This window comes from Gymnodraco acuticeps, unplaced genomic scaffold, assembly GCF_902827175.1.
Source record: "Gymnodraco acuticeps unplaced genomic scaffold, fGymAcu1.1, whole genome shotgun sequence".
Lineage (NCBI taxonomy): Eukaryota > Metazoa > Chordata > Actinopteri > Perciformes > Bathydraconidae > Gymnodraco > Gymnodraco acuticeps.
Genome location: NW_022992165.1, coordinates 1 through 23,457, shown reverse-complemented (window position 1 = coordinate 23,457; position 23,457 = coordinate 1). Strand labels below are relative to the sequence as shown.

General features: G+C 40.3%; 1 protein-coding gene across 1 annotated transcript; it reads right to left on the bottom strand.

Annotated features, from left to right (window-relative positions):
* Positions 1 to 9,984: 9,984 nt before the first annotated feature.
* Positions 9,985 to 22,755, bottom strand: LOC117538717 (dihydropyrimidinase-related protein 2; the record flags this gene model as incomplete). Its single annotated transcript, XM_034204621.1, is given in 9 exon segments — positions 9,985 to 13,694; positions 15,773 to 15,938; positions 16,115 to 16,294; positions 18,152 to 18,322; positions 19,371 to 19,512; positions 19,591 to 19,747; positions 20,271 to 20,391; positions 21,956 to 22,024; positions 22,675 to 22,755. Coding segments are annotated over 9 exon segments (1,179 nt in total), but the record flags the coding sequence as incomplete, so codon positions are not given.
* Positions 22,756 to 23,457: the final 702 nt, after the last annotated feature.

The window sequence follows — 23,457 nt, the reverse complement described above, 5'->3', positions numbered from 1 at the left end:
TTGCATTTTACTACTACTTTAATTATAACTCCTTTATGTGTGTGGAAGTTTAATCTACAGCAATGCATTATATTTTTTTAGTTTTGTCACTGTCCTGTAAGAACCAGATATCTCTGGTTACGAGTCTTTCCCTCTAATGTAGTGTTTCATATAAAGGATCCAATGTATAGATATAGTGTTATAGGTTTGTGTGCGTGTGAATGCTCTCCAAAGGCTAAACAAAGTTCACGCCACAGGGAGTATCTCTCCCACACACCTGCCTGAAACACCTCCTTGTTGTCCTTTGTTTACTTCCATAACTTAGTGATATAACACCCATGCTCCTATTGGATTAGCACTCCAAAACATTGTACCAATCACAACAAAGCCGGCCAGTTAACCAATCAAAGAAAACTGGGTTCCGGTTCAGACAGAGGGTGAAAGAGGTGCAGCAGCAGCACAGGTAAAAGGACCATTTTGAACATTAAAACATGTAAACATGCCAGAGTAAAAAGCACAACATGCAAATATGAACCTGAAATTAGCATATTTCCATATATTATTTATGGGAATTAATGCATCTGATTTACCATAAATAATATATGGGAAATTCCACTCTCATTTTCAAAAAAGCAGCACAAGAGTCAAACAGTGCTGCAGCAGCTGTCATATTAAGGCAAACGGTGCTATGATAAATGGCTTCAGGCGCCCATTACTGGAAAGACAAGCGTGTGCAGTTTAACTTAGCAAAGTGATGTTTCATTACGAAACGGCGATCATGATTAATAACAATGTAGAGCAGCGAGATGACAAGAATTGAGCTGCGTCGGGAAGTCAAAGGAGCCTCATTATTTACAATGAGTTATGCATCAAGCTGGAAGACTTCCACAAAACTTCCGACGTTCTTTTCTTGAGTTTGGGACTGAGCATAAATTCTACATTTTATTGATACTCTCAGAAATGTTCCCAACAGTAACTCGAAAGAAATGTAAGAAAGTAACTGCACCAAATCCTTCAACTCCTGCTTAATGAATGTCATGTGCAAAAGTTCTTCATATTGCAAGTATCTGCAGTGATGTCTGTGCAAATGTGCTAAAAGTAAGTAGCATTTTTGCAAAGGCATTTCATGGTATTAATGTTAAAGTGGACGCCAGAATTCCACACTATGTTGTTTACTGTCTGTGTCCTTTGGAGGTGACAGTTTCTTTTTTACTAGCAGAAATTCAGTAGCCTAGTTTATTTTACGGTTCCTGATTTATCATTGAAAGTGCTTCTGAAGGTTTGAGTCAAGGTCATATTTTTCTTTTAAACTGTCTCCCCATTATATATTTACTCAGTTGGATGGATTGGATAGCAGTTATAATTGTAAAAGGACAACATTTCTCTTTTCCTGAAACATTATCAGTCCTATAATGCCCTTCCACCTTGGGCAGCAATAAGAGTTAAAAGGCATCCCTGCCATGGATACTGATTGCAACAGCATTCATCAATACTATTTAATCAACTACTTCCTTTAGTACATTGTCATGTTGTAGCCTACACTGTGAACAACTGCACAGTGTGAATTTGAACTGTATAGCATTGTCTCAAATCTCCCACAACTGCTGAGCCCTCAACAGAATTGATTATTGTTGCGGTTAACTAACTAGCTAGCTAGCAACGTTATCGTTTGCGGTACCAAATCACTACAGACATCTCTATTAATCCGAAAAAATTAAACTTGTTTTTTTTTCACCCTAGTATATGTAATAGTTAAAATCCCTTTTGTATAACTTTTATTCTTTGAGTGCTGAGTTCAGCGGAGAAACTCCTTTAACGTAGCCAAGATGGCCGTCTCTGAGTGTGAGAAGTGTCTTGCTTTCAACACTCGACTTTTTGACCTATAGGCCTAGTTGCACTCAGAAAAACAGAAGTAAGCAAACTGAGACACAGTAAAACAACTGTATGTAATGTCAAGTGGACATTTACAGTTAAGTCACCAAAGATAACTGGAAGAGTACTAGAAGAGCATTCGAAAACCGCCGAACCTCTGCCAGATGAGTCCACATGAGTCCACATCCCCCAGAACAACAACAAAAAGACACCTCGCTGAAGCCGGTTGAATCAAATAAATAACATAATAATTTACTCAAGGAATGCTACATAGGGGTTTTCACTAATTGTCCCTTAGAGACAGATTATGTGCATCTTGCAGAGTTTTGGTATTCTAAACTCAAAGTATTCCTAGCTTTTTAGACCTGAGGGGGGGGGGGGGGGTCTCATCAGGCACAATAGGTGAATGACCTGTGTGGGTGGGAAGGTCCTTGCTGATCTTTAAAAAAAGAACACATCCTGCAGCTGTTGCATTGATAGTGAAGCAGAAGTTGTATCTGCAGGTCCAGGGTCAGTGCCATACAGTGACTGAACACAAGAACAACTTTTCTGAGAAATACATAAACAGCTTTTACATTGCATTTTCATTAAATAACATAACAATACTTTTTCAGTGGAAGTTTGAAAAAATGTATGCTCTGGTGTGTACTATAGCTACAGTTTGTCTTCCGGGAGCAACAAGCACAAGTCTTGTTTGAACTGTTTTTTTTTAAAAAGCCACTCAGCTTGAAAAGGTCAGTGTTCACATGTAGTCTGAAAGTGCGAACAAAATCAAGACGCTTGTAAGTGTTACGGTTAAATAAACACAGTGTTGACGGTGTGTTTTTTCACGATTTGGGTATAAAGTTTGAGTCGACCTTGTGATTGTGCAAAAGTATTAAAGCTGAATGCATCTTTCATTCCTCAGTTGGCAGAAAACATACATTACATTACATTACATTACATTTAGCTGACGCTTTTATCCAAAGCGACTTACAATAGGCCTAAGTACATTCGACCAGGAAGACACAACCTTGAAGAAAACAGAATCATATAAGTACATCAGGTTTCATAGAGCCAAACATGTCAAGTGCTACTCAACTGGCTTTAAATAAGCCAGTCCTTTATTAGTATAAGTGCTTTGTTAATAATTATATCGCTCGAAGTGGAGTCGAAAGAGATGAGTTTTCAGTCTGCGCCGGAAGATGTGCAAGCTATCTGCTGTCCTGATGTCAATGGGAGAGACATACATCGCAGAAGAGGCATAAACTACGTGATGTAAACAGGATCAGGGCCAACAGACTGCTAAGGTTAAGGAGAGTGTGGGAGGCTTAGATTGAAGTGCAGAAACTCTAACTCTGTTATCAGGTATTTAAAAGCTTAACTTTGACTTTGATTCCTCAATTTATTCAAAATCAGAAAATCCCAAACTAATTAGGTGCACTAACACCGCAAAGAGGTTTGTTTGACCCACAGTGCCCCGCAAAGTCAAAGCGCAGTAATTGACTTCACAATTTGTTTATTTTTTTTGACAAAATTAGCTTCAGTACTGCATGGACACATTTAATTTAAGAGCGTTTTACCCATCCTTACAGTTCAGCATCCTCTTAATCTCCTTATTAATAGCGTTGATATTTATGTCCTGCTGTTCAGTTCAGTATGTTTTTGATCCTTCTTTTTGTATTTGTTAGTGTTATGAACAGTTTTACCTTTTCTGCACCGAAACTTAAAACAATGTTATTTCCTGTTCTTTATTGTTGCGTGCAGTCTCTCGCTTTTTTATTGTTGGGGTTGTAACTTCTAGAAACGGATACAGATCACTAGTTTCCCTAACAAATAATTAAACACTTTAAATGTTTTCATAAAAGCTATGAAAATGTTAATCATTTTTGTAATGTTTTAAACTGGCAATAAAGCTAAAAAATAATAGAGCATAAACCTAATCCTAATAAAAGTAGGCCTACTAGTAACTGTAATAGTTTTACATAGTTTTTCTTGGTAACTGTAATTGATAAGTTACATGTATTTTAGATTTAATTATGTAACTCTGTTTCATGTAATTTGTTACTTTACAGCAGTGGTTCTCAAAGTGGGGGGCGCGCCCCCCCCCCAGGGGGGCGCAGAGGCATGACAGGGGGGGCGCGAGAGACCAGGAGGAAAAATGGTTATTACATTTTTTTTTTTAAAGATAAAAAAAAAATCATATTTTCAAAAATTATTGATTCGAAAATAATATGATACAGTACTATTACGTCTGGGTCTCTGTGTTTCATTAAAGCTTGGCTCTGTGTGTGTGGAACGAGCCATTTTGTGTGCGTGCGCAAGCGAGAGAGAGAGCGCACCGGTACCGGAGATCGTTGCTGTTAGCTTCTGGTGCTAGCGAGCTACGCCAACGGATATAAGGAGTTTTTTCAACAACAAAGTGGAGGAGAGTCCTCTCCTGTCAGACTGAGAGACTCTGAGCTAAAGGACTCTCAGTGTTATCTCAGTGGGTCTCAAACGTTTGGTCACCATTAATGTAAACAATTATTTCCGAGGCACACGTTTATATGATCATTATAGTTATACAAAAATAAGAGAATACATTAAAAACAGGTATGAAATACTATGACAGTAAAACAAGAATAAAGTTTAAAAGGGTGATTTGTAAAATATCCATAAAGAAATAGTACATCTGTTTACAGTTCTGTGTTGAGAGAGGTATCCATAGATCTCTTCATTTTGCTCTCAAAGTGCACCAGATTGATGCTTTTAACTTCAATATTTAAAAACAAATCTTCCCGGGGGAGCTTGCCCCCGGAGCCCCCTAGAGGAGGTGAGGACCCCCTTAGAGGAGGTGAGGACCCCCCTATGTGAGGTCCACACACCACCTATAAAAATAGCACTTTACCCCTACTTACACCTATATGCCGTGAGCTGATTATCGAGCCTTCATTGTAACAGTCGCGGGTACATTGTGTATATGCGTGGGGAGTGTTGCAGTAGAAAATTCCTCTGTAGCGCCTCGTACATTAATGGGAAACCCTAAATGTTTGAGCACCCTCTATGAAACGTCAAGCTACCCCACAGTACCCGCAAAATAAATCTCTGGCGCCGCCACTGAGCCTGACTATTTGTGTTGGGGGGGGGCCCGACTTTTTTTTTTCTCCAAAGGGGGGGCCTGACAGAAAAAGTTTGAGAACCACTGCTTTACAGCAACACTTTTGTATGTGTATCCATAAAGTGAGTCCTCTGTAAGTCTATCTGGTTTAGACCTGAGTTAAAAATTGAAGCCAGTTGAGGCCCTTATCTCCCTGAAGTCAAACATGTGTAGCCACAGGTGAATCTGACTTAAAGCCGTCCATATTTATGAATGTGATCATGAATAGTTGCCTTGGGATGATAGAAACATTGAATGTGGAGAAGTGGGAATAGAAAATGGATGGGTGGAGGCTATTGACATGAAGGTGAGATGATGGAAAAAGTGAATATGGAAAAAAGCTTTGCAATGGATCCTACTGTGTCAATGTGACATGAACAGCCACTAGAGGGCTGTGTGGGCGATACTGAGTTCCTTTGGTAATAGGTAATACACAGTCTATGGCAGTGGTTCTCAACTGGTGGGTCGCGACCCAAAAGTGGGTCGCAGATGTGTGAGTGAAAAAAAAATTTTTTTTTTTTTTTTTTTTTTTTTGGGGGGGAAAAAAGTCAAACTTTTATTTTGAAGGCCCGATTTTCTAACGCTGTGCATGCAGTAGGTGTTGGACTGGAAGTACCGGAGACCATGAACGGTTTTGAAAACTTCTGTCACGTAGTGATCATCTTCTCAATAAAATATCTTTGCTGATGTTTTTCCGAGTCTTCTGGCCTTTGATCAGAATCAAGATTGTTGCCGGAAGTCCCCACGGACAGGGCCGCCTTAATGCACGGGCTGACCTGGGCTGAAGCCCAGGGGCCTACGGAGATCAGGGGCCTATCATGAGCCAATACAAAAATTAATTAAAAAATTTTTTTAAAAAAGGTTTTTTATTTCGGATGTTTTAAAAAGTTTTTTTAAATAAACAAAGTCTTGGCTTTCAGAATATGAAACTTTTATTTCCAAAATCACACGATAAATACATTTTTGAAGCTTGTAAAGGGAAGAAGACAGCTCTCCCTTGCCACTCTGCTGTTCTGCTGTTCCCCTCCCTCCGCTGACATTATGAATGTAGGCCTAAGTGTATAGTAATCATAGATAACACGGCAGGGTCCGTTACAGTTTGTTTTCATCTGGTTTCAAATAAACAAAGTCTTGGCTTTCAGAATATTAAACTTGTTTCGGCAAATTCAGATGATAAATACAACTTTGAAGCTTGTAACGGCATAATTACAAGCGGAGAACGGAGTAACTTGACGTCACAGCAGGCATAACAACAGCCGGTGTTTCTCGTGAGTGTTTTCCCCGGAAAACAAACACAACACACAAACGCAAAAATACACAAACACACACACACACACACATATATACACACACACTCGTGAGCTTCCCCCAGACCAGTAATCCAAACGAAAATATATTCCCTCCGTAGTATTTTGATCATTTGCTCCGCTAATCAATCAGATCGATGGATTCCAGAGATTTTTCTCAAAAATGATGACTCCGTAACAGTCAGTGGGCACCACTTAACAGCCAATCAGAATGAGAATATGTTTCACATGTGACGTAGGCCTATTCAAATTGCGAGTGATTGAGTGACAGATGAAGGTTGTTTAGGAGAAAATGTCGGAGAAGAAAAAGTTTGAGTGGCGCTCGGAAAAGGAAATTCTTGAGGGAAAAGTAGTTTCGAGACAAGCTGCTATTACAAATGTTTTGGAAGCTTACATGTTATTTTAAACCTGTAGACCAGGATAAGGAGGAAGGACAGATGAGTTCTGTACCGAGCTGCAGCGGTGCCGGCCGCGGGGCCTCTGAGCCAAGTAGGCCGTCTGGTTCTGATAGCGATGGAGTAGCGGGAGGAAAAACAGACAGGAGGAATGTTGGAGGAGATGGAGAGGACGACGAGGACTTCTAGAGGGGAGCCAACGGCAACCGGACAAATACATGAGGGATGCGTGTAGAGCAGAGTGGAGAAGTGCGATCACAGAGCCTGCCGAGGCTATAAATGACTTTGATTTGTTGTTTAAATAGGGGGCCTACAAAACCTATCAGCCCCAGGGCCTGATGGCAGGTTAAGGCGGGCTTGCCCACGGAGAATAACTTTGCAGTAGAACTCTTCTTTATACATCCATGGGTACAACTTCAGATACAAATGAACACATAATGAAATATGACCCCCGGTTTGATGATTGACAGGTCACAGAACAATGAGGGCTACCCTTACCCACAATTTAAAGTAATTCACACAGACTATCTCCTCTTTACTCTTCTCTCTGAGTGGAGCAGCAAGCTGTCAGAACAAAGTGAAAAACAAACAATGGCATAACATATTATTAATATGTCGCGTAGCAATAGATTTATTTATTTTCTTCTCAGAGTGTACCAGAATGGGTAGTTTATATGTTAGTATTTCAAAAAATCTCCTGGGGGAGAATCCCCTCAGACCCCCTGCTGGGGTTGGGTTTTCAGCATGTGTGCCTTTTTATATGGTTCAGCTTTGATTCCATCATCTCATTAAACCTTTTTTAAAAGCATACTTTAGTTATGTGAAGGGATATAAGGGATATATGCACTGTACTTCACTTTAATTAATAATGTATGCTGAAAAGAGTATATTTTACTGCACGATTTTTTGTTGAATAGATTTGAGTGGTTCAAAATTTCGGGTCGCGATGTATTGACTAAGGAAAAAGTGGGTCCCGAGGCCTGACCAGTTGAGAACCACTGGTCTATGGTAATACACTGTAGTATGTGTCACAAAGACACATGATTAACAACAAAATATACAGCATATTTAATAATTGTATGGATGACAAATTATGCTGATCTCTCCAAAGGAAATTACATGTGAACTTGAGAACGATTTTTGTTTTTTTATTTTGGCTGCAGGCTGGATTCGAACCCTGGCCTCTATGGTGAGTACTCACCATTAGAACAAGAATTTGGCCTTTAACCACTTTCCTTTGAACACTGCAAGCCAGGATAAAACCCAAAAAGAGAAGCCGAAAGAGAAAACATAAATTATACTTTTCATTTGAATCTCAAACAGTCCACTCATCCAGTGACATTGTTTTACTCTCCTCTGAGGAAGGCACATGAAAGAGCCTCTGAAGTACAATAAGGTTGGGAAGTGTTTTAATTCATGACAGAGCAGGAATCTAGCGGGGGATTTTGACTTTAACGCTCATGGGAGCAGGCCTGGCAGGTTAATAGTTGCTAACCACTTATCCCACACTTTAACTCAGGCAAATTTGGCATTGATCCAACATGAGTATTACTGTAATTGTAAGTGCAGAAGATGTGTCATCAATCAATCAATGTTTATTTATTTCAATCAATCAATGTTTATTTATATAGCCCAATATCACAAATGTTACATTTGTCTCAGTGGTCTTCACAGTGTGTACAAAATATCAGTATGACAATACGACACCCTCTGTCCTTAGACCCTCACATCGTACAAGGAAAAACTTCCAGAGAAAACCCACAGTTTAAAGGGAAAAATGGGAGAAACCTCAGGGAGAAAGTAGGATGAATGCCGTCTCTCTTAATCAGACCAGGTTTTCCCCAGAAGGCTGTCCAATTATTTACGAAGCCCACATTGTTTGCTGGGCACCACCAAGACAACCAGCGCTGAAACGATGACATGTCATCATTGATCAGATTGGGGAGGGGACCAGAGAAAATTATCATCTGTCATCTAACAACTGTTGGCATTTTTCATTCATTAGAAGTATGAAAAGGAAATCCCTCCTCCAGACAGTGGCAGAAAAAGCAGAAAGTGGTGAGTGAACAAGATGACAGTACTGCCCTCTAGTGTACAAACACTGAATGCTTCCTCCTGGTACTGATTCACTGCAGTAAGCTGTAATAAAAACGAACTGTGATGTTACCACCCAGTTGCAGTGTTTTTAAAGCTACATTTGCAAACTGGTGGTTAAAACTAGCAACTTGTTGGGACCTGATTGTCTTGTCCAGCTGGCATTCATCATTACAATAATAATAATTTCCTATTAATAAGTGTTGCTAACTAGAATCATAAACATTGTTTGTTGTCTCATACCAGATGGCTATATATGTATATGCTGCTCTGCTCTCACAGTTTCTCTTCTGATGTTTGGAGGTATATCAATCAAGAACTCAGATTCCAGTTTTATCAGCTGCTGTGTCATCCCTCTCTGGTTTATGTGGTTGCCATGGTCACACTACAAGCCGCAGTTGGAGGTGGCAGCTAACTGTTAGCAGGCCTTTTGCTTAGCCTATATTGAGGATTTTTCAAACAAAAGACAGGGCGTATGATTTCACACAAAGTAAACTCTGCTTTCAACATTGTTTCAAGAATACTAAGGCTTCAAGCTGCACTGTTCATCTGCTACATATTCTTCCTATCATGATTGTTTCTACCCTGAGGCAAGTAAGAAAACAAATTCTGTTAATCTGGCAAAACCTTTTTTTTTTAAACCTGTTCTTCAGTGATAAACAAAGGAAATAAAAGTGTTTAGATCAAACTTAGAAAATGGATCACCAGAAGAAAAATGCTTCTCACTGGCCTCTCAGGGCTTCCGTACAGCTCAGATCGAGAGCTTGGTGTTTGTTTATAGATCGTCCAAAACAACATTTGAATTCTACACTAAATTACATTTAGTAGGCTGTAATAGCTTACATGCAAACAGCACATCCAGGGGCCAAAAACACTGTAGTTCCATTGTTTTGCCTCTCCTTTGATATGCTCTATAAAACCTAACAAAAAAACAATCTTAAAAAGTGACAGATTATGCTTATGGTAGTAATAATACTAATATTGGGAGGGATGAAACCCCTCTTTAGTGGTCACACATGCAGAGCACAGAGCACACAGCGAAATGCTCTGCTTTTAACCCATACCAGGAGTCTAGTACTAGGAGCAGTGGGCAGCTATTGTACAGCGCCCGGGGACTATACTCTTGAACTCTAGTACTCTTGAAATGCACTTTGTAAGTATATTTAATGAGTTTTACATGCAGCTTTTTATGTCGGAAACAAAAGAAACAGAGATTGAATTCCCTTTTTCTCATTTTTTTATTGTTTGTTGTCCTTCTTGTTTGTTTTTTTACATCACCATCCATGGGATTTGACTCTTTTTCCATACTGAGCAAGCATCCCAGAAACCCCACAGCCACCAAGACAAATACCATCACACAGTTTCACTTTCACAAGGGGTGGGGGGCTTACAGAGGGGGCGAGGGGGTTTGGGGGCAAGAAGGTGTTCAACAGCAACAAAGGAAGCTCCTCTCAGCCTGCAGCACGTTGCGTACACTACATACATATCACTCGTAAACAATTAGCATAATATGGCATAGAATAGCATTCCAGCCGACAGAGCGTTAAAAGGAGGTGTGTTTTAGTGTGTGTACGTTTGGGGAGGCATGGGACACGGGGAGGGGGTGCCGGTGTTGACGGATGGTTTGTCAATTCTCCAGGCAAGGGTGCTGCATCACAGCAACTGATGTTTAGTGGTGTGTGTTTCATCTACAGTCTGTAGTGCTTTTATTTCTAACCGATTCCTTTTTAAGCAGCAGGGGATTCCAAGTAACTCAGTAGGCTTACAGGATTATGTCGAAATGGTGCAGAACTGTCACAGAATAATAATAAAAACCTGTGTGTGGGCGCAAAGCTGTTTCTAATAGCGCCAGGTCAGCACTGGTTGCATATGGCAACCTCCGACCTGACAAGCGTTGCCATGACAAACAAAAAAACAGAACCCTGCAGGAGTGGAGGGGTCTGTCGCCCCGGCAACAGCCAGTCCAGAAACATTAAAAGAGCCAAAAAGGGAGGGAAGCAGGGAGGGAGGAAGACGGATAAAGACAAACTGAAAGGAAGGAGTGACGCGGAAAATACAAGCAGCATGCTATAACTCTATCAAGAGCTACGTTTGCTGCCAGATTGTATTTGTGTGCTGGATTTCGCCTCCTAAATCTCCACCCACATACTCTCCCGCCTAAAGCAGCAGAGAGAAATAGTGTAGATTAATGTGAAAGTCGCTGGTCGGGGTCAAATTCCCCACTCCTGACTAACACCTTGTTGTGTGATGAGTAAGTTGCCGTGGAAATGAAGTTTCCATTTCCCGTTCCTATCTTGTCACATATTTGAATGCTGTCATTCCCCCTGCTGTGGATTCTTTAAATACATATACACCATGCGTAACACTGAAAGACTTTGTCTTCTATACGTTTCCAGTTAGATTAGAGGGAAAGTTTAAAAAGTGTGTATGAAAGCAAACAGACGTGGTGTAGGCTATATCTAGCCTACAGTATGCATGTGTGTGAGTCAGGGTTCAGTAAAGCTAACGCAAGCTCTTATGTGCTGCTATAGCGACAAGTAGCTCTTCACCACCCTGTTGACTAAAATGAAGTCTGTGTTAGTAGTATACATAGCCTACAGAGTTAAAGTAACTGGGGCCTCATCATTACAGAAAAATATCCTAGCTGCTTGTCCTAAGTTTCAAACATATGATTTTATCTTACTATCACAGAAGGAAAAGCTTAATTCATGGCCATGTCCCATCTTTTTTTGGATCTAATATCTTGTCTTAAGAAATCCTAATACCTGTACATTGGATTCTGCCTGAATATTTGATTAAAATGTACTCAAGACGGATCAGCCACAATATCAACTGCTCTCACTTGTCATCGGCTAGCTAGAACTTGCTCTATCAGCCGTGCTCTCATGGAGGGAAAAAAGAGACACGTTTTCCTAATAAATAAGTGTCATATGGTTGGAGTGGCCTTTCATGTATCATATTTGATACGTTCCCTGCTTTCATTGTCATACAGACAGCAGTGCTGTTCATTTACATTTAGGACAGAGTATATGCCATCCTAACTTAGTAGGCAATAGTTCTGTTCAAAGTAAATACTACAATTCAGGTTTTTATTTGTAATCCCTATAAGTAGTTAGGAAACATGTTTCTTGCATGTCATCCTAAACCGAGATGAGATTCTGTAAAGAGGCCCCTGATCCCTTTGTGAGCCTGTTACTCCGTGTCGAGTCATGGAGGGAGAAAAGCCTGCAGAGAGAAGGTGACTGGTGGCCAAGACCTTGTTGACACAAGAACTAACACAGGAAATCAGTTGCTTGGCTTAATGAAAACCAGATCACGTAAAAAATAAAACGTCAAGTCCACAACAGTAAACAGTGCTTTACAGGAGCCTGCTGTGCGTGTCCCATTCCTCACACATTAACACTGCACAAAAGTACATTAGCTCATGTCTACTTTCAAGCATAAATCAATAGTGCTCAGCCCTTAGGCACCTAGTTACAGAATGACACTAAAAAGCAGTTTGACAACAAGTTAAAAACTCTAAAACATTTCAAGATATCGAGCATTTTTCTACTTTTCAGGGGCTCTACCGGTAGGATAGGCCCTATGAAAGCACAAACTCTGGCACCCTTGAATCGGTTTATCCTGGCTATTTTACCAGGATTATCAGTATAACTTCTGTGGGTTCAGGCACATAAAGAGTGGAAAAGAAAAAGGGATTTGGATGAGTATAAAACAGTCACATTTGGAGGAGGAGAAACATTCTGTATGTAAATGCACTGGTTGGTGATGGGACAGTTAACGGCTGACTGACAGCTGTCTATCAAAACCGTTATAATTACAGGAAACAAACTGGGGAATTTGTAGCAGTGAATGGCACCTTTCCCGCACCTCTAAGAGTTATCTAATAGGACGGCATTAAGAGACAATAAGGCAAGGAAAGGTTTGAAGTGACAGCGAGTACAACTTTCTCTTTCCTCCCTAAATCTTTCCTACAATTCTCCCACTTAACAATGGCCTAACGCTTAAAAAAACCGAGGCATAAAGCTCTATTTACTACCTGCCAAAGCTCCTTCTCCTAACACTCACAAGCTCTAAGGCAGCTGCCAAATATGGAATATGGTTTTTTACTTATTTAGCTTAGCAAAAGGGAAACATGAGATGAGAGCCAGTGCAGCCAGAGTCTATAACCCAAATCAAATATTTGTTTAACCTCAAGGCCGACCTCATGGCTAATAATAATCAATTGGAAATGGATCGCAGCAGTGTGTGATGGATGGCGGTGCACTGAAAAGGGAAGCAATTCAAATGCAACACAGTACAAATCACAGATACTCTGTTCTTGCCTCCTGAATTAACTGTAAGACAATTTCAATCATCCAGCTTGACCTATTCAAGGAAAGATAATCTAGTTTTGTACAAATGCTCCATTTAAACCACTCCCCAAATGAAAAGAAACACAATGAACATCCTGCATGAAAATGTTCCTCTTCTCTTAATTCAGTCCCACTTGACCCCCCTAATAAAACAACAAAAACATTAAAAGAATACAATGGCAGGGAGAAAAGTACGGTATAAAAAAACGAAATAATGTCAAAAGTGCTCAAATAAGGAGTATTTCATTTTTTCATCATATGAGGCAGACATTTTTTTTTCTAACTGTGTCCTCTAGGATCCGGTTTTGGGGAGGGGGAGGAGGGTACGTGGTAAAGGAGAGGGGAAAGATGGAGGCTGACGGATGGACCGGTGCTGGGAAGGGTTTGGTTCCCGGTGTCGTGATTTTTCTTGACCCCTCAGCTCCTGTCGGCCGACCCGTCCTCCGGTCTTTGTTTCCTCCTAAGTGGCCGAGGGCGGACCCCTAACCCAGGCTGGTGATGTTGGCCCTGCCGCCAGGGGGGGCCAAGGTGCGCTGGGTGTTCCGGCGAGGAATGTTGTCGTCCATCTGAGCGCCTGTGAGATCAAGAGGAAAGATGGGTATTCAAAGTTGTGTTTTCACTTGGTTGTTTTAAAGGTCTCCTATCATACTGTTTTTCATCGATATATTATAGGTCTCGGATATACAAAACATGTCTCTGAAGTGTTTGGCTTGAAACACCAAACAGGTCATTGCAGTATCCCATAAACCCCTCTGTTTCAGCCCTGTTTCAAAAGTGCTGATTCTCTGTCTGTTACTTTAGATGAAAATAGGAGCCCCTCCCCACGCCCCTCTGAGAGATATTTGGTTAAAAAAAACACAATGGTGCTCTAGGAGGAGATTCAGGTGATAAGGGGGGGGGGGGGTTACCTTGGTTGGTGATTGGCTAATGGTTACACAAGCCAAAAAATCGTTATGACATCATAAAGTGGCCAAAATATGATCAGCTCATTTTCAGACAGGTTTTTATATAAATGGATCAGGACAAAAAGAGAGAGAATCTTTTTTCCTGAAACCTTCAGAATCTCTTTACACAGAGGGGACACATGTTGATGTATAACAAAAACACATAAGTGGACTTAGCATAATAGGTGACCTTTAAAATTGTATGTGGGGAATTCCATATATTTTACAACTGGTTCACTGGACTTGGTCAAACCTACGGAAGCCCTAAGGGGCATGTACGGAAAAAATTAATAGCATCTATTTTTTGTTATTTATTTTCTCCAGGATAACCTTCTCAAGTGTTTTTATTTAATTCTATGAAGTATGGTAGTAATGTGCTTTTTCAGGTGATATTTTTTTGTTAGGATCACTTTTAGAGCAATCATAACCTGTTTACTTACATGTGAATCCAGGTTAATTTCTCCATACACCTTTAATAATAGGTAATATTTACCTGCATGTATATATGTAACAAAGTTTAATATAAACCTAAGACCTACAGAATTTAAAACATGGTGTGTATATTTTTTTGCATCTGTTTTTTAACTCAAAAAAAGGAGAGAAAAATGATGATGACATATACGGAAGAGGATTAGGGCCACATAAAAAAAATGTTGGGAGGATTTTTGTTCTGAGAAAAAAGTCAGAATTCTGACTTTTTTCTCAGAATTCTGACTATCAGAAATCAGAACTTTTTTTATCCTGCGAGAAACTTGCTTTTGTGACAGTTGCTCCATTTGAAAAAAAAATTGAAAATATATTAAACATATTTATATGAACACAGGAAGGGAGATGTTTATGTGCAATATTTAAACGAGGTACATTGTCGATTAAAAGATAAAATAATAGGAAATGGAATAAATATTGTTCAAACTAAAATGTGCATATTTAATTACAACATATAACATGTATTTTACAATATATACACTGGTGTTTGAGTACTAATAAGATATGATTGCTGAATTGCACCGCCAAGCAGGCAGGGTCAGGGGAAAAAGTGATGGAAATTAGCTGGAGGTCAATAATGTGATTACAGAGTTTACCTTAGTTGAACTCTTTATGGATTTCATGTAACCATGCCATGAGAGAATCCAATAGTTTGCAGTGACTCAGATGGATTGGATTTGGTTCAATGTTCTCTCTCCTGAATGCTGGTGTGTTGGAACGCTTTACGTTTCCATGTGCAAAAAATAGATGCTGAATGGTGTCCTTCGCTCACTTCATACAGTAGATGTCCATGGTACCAATAAGCAGCACTATTCAAAAGTACAGAAGTGCACTTTCTCTAATGCTGGGGATATCATGCTGTGTAGTGTAATCATTTTACAACTGTAGGTAGATGAGTGCAAAATAGAAGTTTGTTATTCCCTTTTGTCTTTTCAATTAAACCAACATAACAGACATGAATTGCAAACTGTGGTTAATTAGCCATGTATTTAAAAAGTTTAAAGCAAAAAGCCAAAAACTATTTTTGTCTGTGTATTAAGGACATTGTAAGTAACCAGAGCCAGGGGAGGGGGGGTTATATTATAAGCAAATAACTTAGAATATTCAAGATAAGAGTTCGTTTTTATTAAGAAAAAAAATGTAGATCAAAGTGGTAGATTGATGGGGGGAAAAATAAAATATATATCATACATTCACAATAAATTAGCTGATCAGAACTGACCGGAGAGGCTGAACCCAGACTGGTGCAGGTTACGGACGGGCTGGTTGGGCTGCTTGGCCGGCGAGTTCTTGGCGGAGGAGGCAGGGGTCATGGTTTTGGGGGTGACGGACACCTCGCAGACTGGGCCATCATACAGACCTCTGGGTACACCCCTCAGCTCAGCAAGCTGGATGCAAAAAAGGACACAACATTCATGGCAGTGAGAATAAACAAGAAATATCTCTAAAAAGCTGCTTCATCCCCAAAAGTCCTAAAAATGATTAATCCTTCGAAATTGCTGGGTGTGGAGCTTTGCCTCCTATCTAACTATAATTTATGTTAGAGAAAACTAGAGTATGGTACCCTGCTGCGAGCCTTTATCCTCTTGTAGACGTAGTCGGGGAAAGGCTTGCGGGCCACGAAGCGTCCCGAGCCCTCGATGGTGTGGAGGTTCCCTTCCTCCAACACGATCTTCCCCTGGCTGATCACCACCAGAGGCCCGCCGCGCACCTCCGTGCCCTCAAAGATGTTGTACTCCACAGTCTGCAGAGAAGGGAAAAGATAGATAAAGTGTGCGAAAATGAAGTGTGAACATCTCAATATAACACATTCCATACACAAAGACAGTTCAGTACATAATGAATCCACTATCCTTGACATTAGTTTTTGATGAAAGTGGGTCAATTCAGTTTGTGTGGGTTTGTTGTTATCTCAAGTACGCCTTTAAGATTTTAGTCTCCAAATGATAATTGGATGCTGAGTTCATGTGGTGCTGGAATAATCGGAAAAATTAGTTTAGTAGAAATGTCACATGTATCCCCCTAAAGTTGGAACAATAACTCGAAAAGTAATATGGTATTAGGTTGTAAGTTACCCAAAAAAGTAAGAAAATAGTATTGGCAATAACCCTGTTACAAGTAACGGAATCTTCTATTGAATTTAGGTAAATCATTTGATTCCCAGCTGCTTGTACTTCAAACTACTAATGAAGATAAATCCTCCCAGAAACACATTTAAAGCTGATTCATCTCCAGCTGATTTCCCACCATCATCACAGATGATGCACGCCACCGTACACAATTGGCAGAATGTCGATGGATTACAGTGCACTTGTGAAAGGAGCTTAACTGATTCAACTCGAACAGAGATGAAAGCGATTCGCTAGGCAAAAATAAAACGCCTGATGTGGTAAACAGATCTCAGTTCTCAGGGCCAGAGGAGGAAGAGGAAGGAGATGAAGGAGCAGGGTCCCGTGAGGGGTTTGGCTGTTTGGGTGTGTGTGGACAGGGAGGGAGTGGAGGTTGCTGTGTGACGAATTTGGACGCTGTATGAATGCTCTTTCCTAAAAGCTACTGGAGCTGAGGTCATCGCAAGCTGGTGGAGTCTGAGAGCCTGAAATGAGATCACCAGAAGGCTGGGCTATCCTGTGACACACACTTAAAATGAGCAGTTTCTCCCTTGAACATTGGTCATTTTTCTGACCAAGCGGAATCAAAAGAAACTAAAGAACATGGGCTGCAGCAAACGGAGTCCGAGGACATACACAGTAACACACACACACACACACACACACACACACACACACACACACACACACACACACACACACACACACACACACACACACACACACACACACACACACACACACACACACACACACACACACACACACACACACACACACACACACACACACACACACACACACACACACACACACACACACACACACACACACACACACACACACACACACACACACACACACAGACACAGACACAGAGAGAATTATCCGCCTAACAATCAGAAGCGATGTGGTCAAGTTCCCTGGCAGATTTTAAGGATGACATCACTCCCTTGACGCTGTGTGAGGCCCACACCCTGTTCAATGGTCAGACGTGGATACAACCAAAAGTGCAAAAATAAATCAGTGGTTCTGATGGTCCTGAATAATATTAGCTGGATTCTAATAATCAATCAAATATTTTAAAAAAGTATTTATTTTAAAACTAAATAAATGTTTTTGTACGAATTTAGGATGCATATCATTGACAATCACTAACCTGCTTGGTATTTTTTTAACTTTTGGAGTAACGTTTCCATCAAAAGTATTCATATATTTATTGCACCTTGTGGATAAGTCAAAATTAGTTGCATTATTTTCAGCTACTCACTCATTTTTAGGGCTATTGCTGCCTGAATGTAAAACACCAGTAACCTGAGAAGCATTTAAAAGAATCCACTATTTTGAGAATGTCAAAATGTCTGACTCTGAATTTTTCAAAAAAAAGCCCTGTGGGCAGAAACCACATAACAAACACACATCAATATTTGACGTCAGGTGGTCTCAGCATGTGTAAATATTATTAGTTATGAAACTCTGAGAGAGGCTGGTACCGAGTTGTGGCTCTTGGCAGAGATGATCTTGGTGACGTCGGGGTCCCACAGCACCAGGTCGGCGTCTGAGCCCACGGCGATGCGGCCCTTGCGGGGGTACATGTTGAAGATCTTGGCTGCGTTGGTGCTGGTCACCGACACAAACTGGTTCTCGTCCATCTTACCCGTCACCTGGAATCAATCAGAACTGGGAGTGAGAACAGAATAGGAACCACTGTCCCACTTTCATTTAGTCCTGTCAGATCTGATCTACTCCGTGCCATCACTTTTCCACATGTTTATTCAATCATTCTTGCTCAGTACGGACTTTTATGTTCTTCAGTCACAGTCATATGCTTATGTGTGTTATGATGGATATTCATTTTTGTGTGTGCATGGTTGTTGCGATGATTTCCCCTCTTACCTGTGTCATGCTGCCGGTGCATGTGTGTTGTCAAATTGCTCTACTGTTAGCATTTAATAAAGGTAAAATGCTAATGAGTTAGACAACATGCAAATGTGAATAGCATGACTAAAACAGACATATCTTTCTGGTTATTTTAAATCCAATCATTTGATTTTGCAAAACATTAACTATTTGATTGGTTTGATATTGTTGTTACATATATGGTATGGTATCTATATTTCTTGCTCCTTGTTTTGTATGTTGTGTATTTGCATTTTTCCGCATATTTTTTACAAGAAGATTAGGCAACACAAATATTTTTGTTATACCATTTGTAGAACTCCATTTCAGAGATGCTGGGTGAAATTTGTTACAGACGATGCAGACATTTCTTAAAATTCCAGAGCCCTTTAAAGTCTGAAAATCAACATTTAATGAAAATTCACAACATGCATTTGAAAAAAACAGATAGACTGCTTGAACCAATATTTGTTGTCGTTTAGCCTTTCAAAAACAATATCGTTTAGTGTGGTCAATCAATGTACTGCTTTCATGCTTGCTGCTTAAAAAGGGAGGCAATGATGACTTGTAGGAATTAAAGAAAGCTGATTTGAAAGAAAGCTGAATAAAAAAAAAACTGATTTGATTGGATGATTACCTTTATTTAAATTGAGGATTTTGTTCAACAATTGTGATGACATGATAAAATATGACAGCAAATGTTCAAAGCTTGATTCAAAAACCTCAATAAAAGCTTAAGATGTTTTTTAACAGCATTCGAAACAGCCCTACTATGGGCTTCATTTAAAAAAAAAATTGTATCAAAATACGTACCACACACTTGTCCCAGATGATAGACATCCTCTCCTCAGTACCATTGACGCCTTCAGGGATCAAGCTGAAGTCGTCTTTGCCCACGGCACGCTGGGCCGTGTTAAAGGGACAGTGCGCACTTCCTGTCACCTGCAGGTCACCACTGAAAGAGAAAGTTAAGTTGTCACACAAAGTCCAATTTGTCATTAGGATATTTCTCCCTGTTTGGATCCTCCCTCACCAGGACAGCAGGGAGTTGAGATAGTCTGGTGTGGTGGGGTCGGGGCTCAGGGGGGGGGAGGTGACGTAGGCTGCTGCCTTGGCCCAGTTCTTGCTCCAGTAGTGAGAGCCGTCTGTTCCCAGGCTCGCAGTGATTGGCTCTCCGTAGACCACAGTGCCTGCAATAACAATCCCAAATGTAACACCAGTTACTGCACTCCTAAAATGTGTGAGTGTCTGTTTTGATGTCTCTGTTTGGCAGATACACCGCATGAATACACTTGAATTTCAAGTTATTTCAGGAGTTCCTAGTCCAAAACCTAAGATTGAATAGCGGAACCCCACAAATGATGTGTTTGTCAGTGTTAGTGGGGTAGATTGAGGATTTGTTTTAGGGCTCATCCCTTTGGTTTCTAGTTTTGGAAAAGAGACATTAATAGGCTATTTTGATTTTTTTTTAAGGTATGGTTGTTTGAGACGCCCATGCTTGATGGGTATGGAACCAAAATACACATTAAAAAAATGCATCTTATTAACTTTTCTTAATTTAGCATACCAAATGTGAAATCAATATATTTAGGTGACTTTCTTTTCAACAATAACACAAACAAGGTAGGTATCTTCTGAAATCGGATCTGTCCCATTTAAATGGTGACATATTGCAGGAAGTGATGGATTTGATTTGTGTATTTTGAGTCTCACCCTTCTTCCTGGCCTGGGCGATGACATCAGCAGCGCTCTTGCTCATCACCTTGGTAACGTAGAGAGGGCAGTTGGTCTGATTGGCCACCGTCACAGAGCGGTTCACAGCCTCCGCCTCCACCTGCACAAGAGAGGGGACAACAGAAAGTGGAGCGATGATATTAGTTTGATATTCCACTTCTACATACTTTTTTATTCAATACTGACCACCACATCTCCATTTCCCTACAAATATTACCTCCACAGCTCTTACGGTTTCCCCAGTGCTATGGAAAATTCATCAATTCCAACTTTAAAACATTCGGAGTGTTTTTTTGTATAAACAATACTTCAGACTTTCTTAGGAATTAAACACAAGACCAATACACAGATAAAGTGTCGATCAAAGTCAGTTGAAAAACTGGCCAACATGAACTTCGTAAACAGCCTTTGGACAACATTCTTAAGAGAGTAGATCCAGAATTATGTTGAAAATGTTATCATTTTGGGTAGACATTAGCTATTTGCCGAGAGATTAAAAAGAAAGAAAATGAATACCACTCTCATCTGTAGGCCTACACCATTTATGAAACAGCTGGTTAGCCTAGCCTAGCCTAGCTTAACGACGGAAAACAGCTAAAGGAAGGGACTGAGAGTTCATCATTTTGACTTGTTCCGCACTTTGTTCTTTGTATGTACTGAAAAAGAGGGGATAATATGCTATGTAGTCCATTGAGCTTTGGACAGAGTCATGCTAGCTGTCCCCCCCCCCAACTCCAATCTTTGTGCTAAGCTAAGCTAACCAGCTCCTGACAGGATCTTTATATTCATGGTAATGACACGGCAAGAAAGCGAAGAAAGCTATTTTCTAAAATGTTCATTCAAGTGTGTTGATACTTTAAAATCTGATTTTCATCCATAGCAACAAAAACAAGGTAAAACACTTAAGAGAATCCTGGCAATTTATTTTGACAAGTGAGATGGCAGGATGGTGATATTTATGTGACACACAAAGTGTTCCAAGAAGGAAGAACACTCTTCTTTTGGATCATACTGTATTACATATTTTTGGTTGTCTTTTTTGCCCAACCACCAACGTTGCTAATAACACTATTATTAAATCCGTAAAATAACAGCTTGGATTACAATCAATATTTGATTAACCTAAGCAGGAATTGCTCAGTCATGGCAACTTCCTGTAGGGTGGTGAGAAACCCTTTATTACTTTACCTTACTTAAGTGAAAGCATGTTATAGCCACAGAGGACAATACATGCAATTTATTTTATTTGAAGAAAACCTTCCTTTAGAAGAAGACAGTTCAATCTTTAAACGCAGCTGCCATAAGTCACACTTCATATTTCAATCACTACTTTGTTCCACCGTCTCAATGTTCATGGGTAACAACCATGATGCATGGAAAGGATGTGCTCTTAACTGTAATGCCTCTGTGCTCCCAACAGGAATGTTCAAGTTAAATATATGGAGGTGGATCTGAAGCGGATGTTTAAGTATTTGCCAAGGCAGCGAGAAACCCATGCGTCAGTGTAAAACTGTCAAACAATGTAAGGCCAACAGCGGGGAAGCTTGGAGAGGTCAAATACCCTTCGAAGCGGGGAAAGGACTCAAGAGATTAATTGATTTCTCACTTCCCAAAGTCACACCAGATTGAGGTGGTCAGTGTCCACAGAGCTGAACCTGTCTTACCTCCTCAGGGCGGCTCAGCACGTGTCCCTCAGGCCCAGTGATCCCCTGCTCCAGGATCTTCTGCTGCTCCTAAACACAAACAAACAAATCAGCCTGGAAACGGGAGATATTGAGTCCTGTCAATGTGCATGCATCGACACTTAAAGCCTAAGACTTCATTGGTTGACTCAATACCATGATGTATTCATGTCTAGATCAATTCCTCAGGAAGTGAAAAGGCGCTGAAGTAATTTTTTCATAATCGCCAAACGGTGGTGCTACCGCTGTGTTAGTCACATGACGTCATAGGGCCCAAAAATACTTTTTCCCCCCATTGACTAACATTGGGAAAGAGACGTCTGTAAATGAGCAGATAATTTGTTCGCAGCTAATCCAACTACCCAGTTCAACACTTGAATAGCCCTTAGGGTTGGGTCCTTGTGAGATGTGAAATGCACTGAAAGTAGAATCAAGAATTATTTTTGCTCTTTATTCATTTAACTACAGCTGAGACCAGAAGTGTTGTAACGAAGTCAACTAGAGCTTAAAGAAAATAAAGTATGCATGTCTATGGGTCCAAATGAAGGTAGTTTTATACTTGAGAGTCAGAGCACTTTGGCTTATTGTGCCACTGAGTAACTTTAACAGAAATGAACAGGGCCCCGCCTTCAACACTTAATCTAGTTCTCTTAATACATCCTTGGTCCAGATCCCGGCTCTTATGAAGTGAAATGTCGTACCTCAGCTACAATGTCTCCATTCTCAGCGTGCACCTGGGCGATGGCTCCCAGATCTCGGATCACACTGAACACCTCGTACACCTGCAGCGAAGAGAGGGAGGCGCACTTATGATCTGATGCATGAAAGCAACTTGTGGTTGTCAACACACATTTATACAGTCTTCTCTCTACAGTATGTCATCTAGGAGTTTCAAATAGCAACAACCCAATATCATTCATGAAAAGTGAAACACTGACAGATTACATCTTCTTAAAAAGGGACGCCTTTATTTTGAACTTCCCATGGCACATATGTTTCACCATTTCTGTGTGAACTCATCCTAGGTATTGATTGACTAGTTGGTGTAGAGAAAGCATATCATATGTTGTTTTGAGGATTGTTTCCCCCATCTTTGTTTCTTTCAAATAACATTTCTATCAGTGTGTTTTCTAAAGAATAAATACAGAATATATTTGTCTTCCTTTAGTGCTGAAGGGGTCTTTGAAAAAACACTTTCATCTGTTAAACAGGGTTCTGACGATGTTTTTCTTTGTGTTCTTGTCAGTATCATTGTCAAAGTGCTTTTCAAGTCATATACACAGGAGAGAAAAAGGGGTTCAGGGGAAAAAGAAAGTCTCACTTGCCTCCCAAAGCTTCAATAGAGTTCTGACAGTTTTCTTTTCTGTTGTTGTGTATTCCCATGTTTGGGATGCCGATGTGAGTCAGACATTTGAGGTTTCGAGGGAAAGTATGCTTTTATGGTGAAACGGAAATTCGACACTGATTTCTGCAAAGAGCCGGCC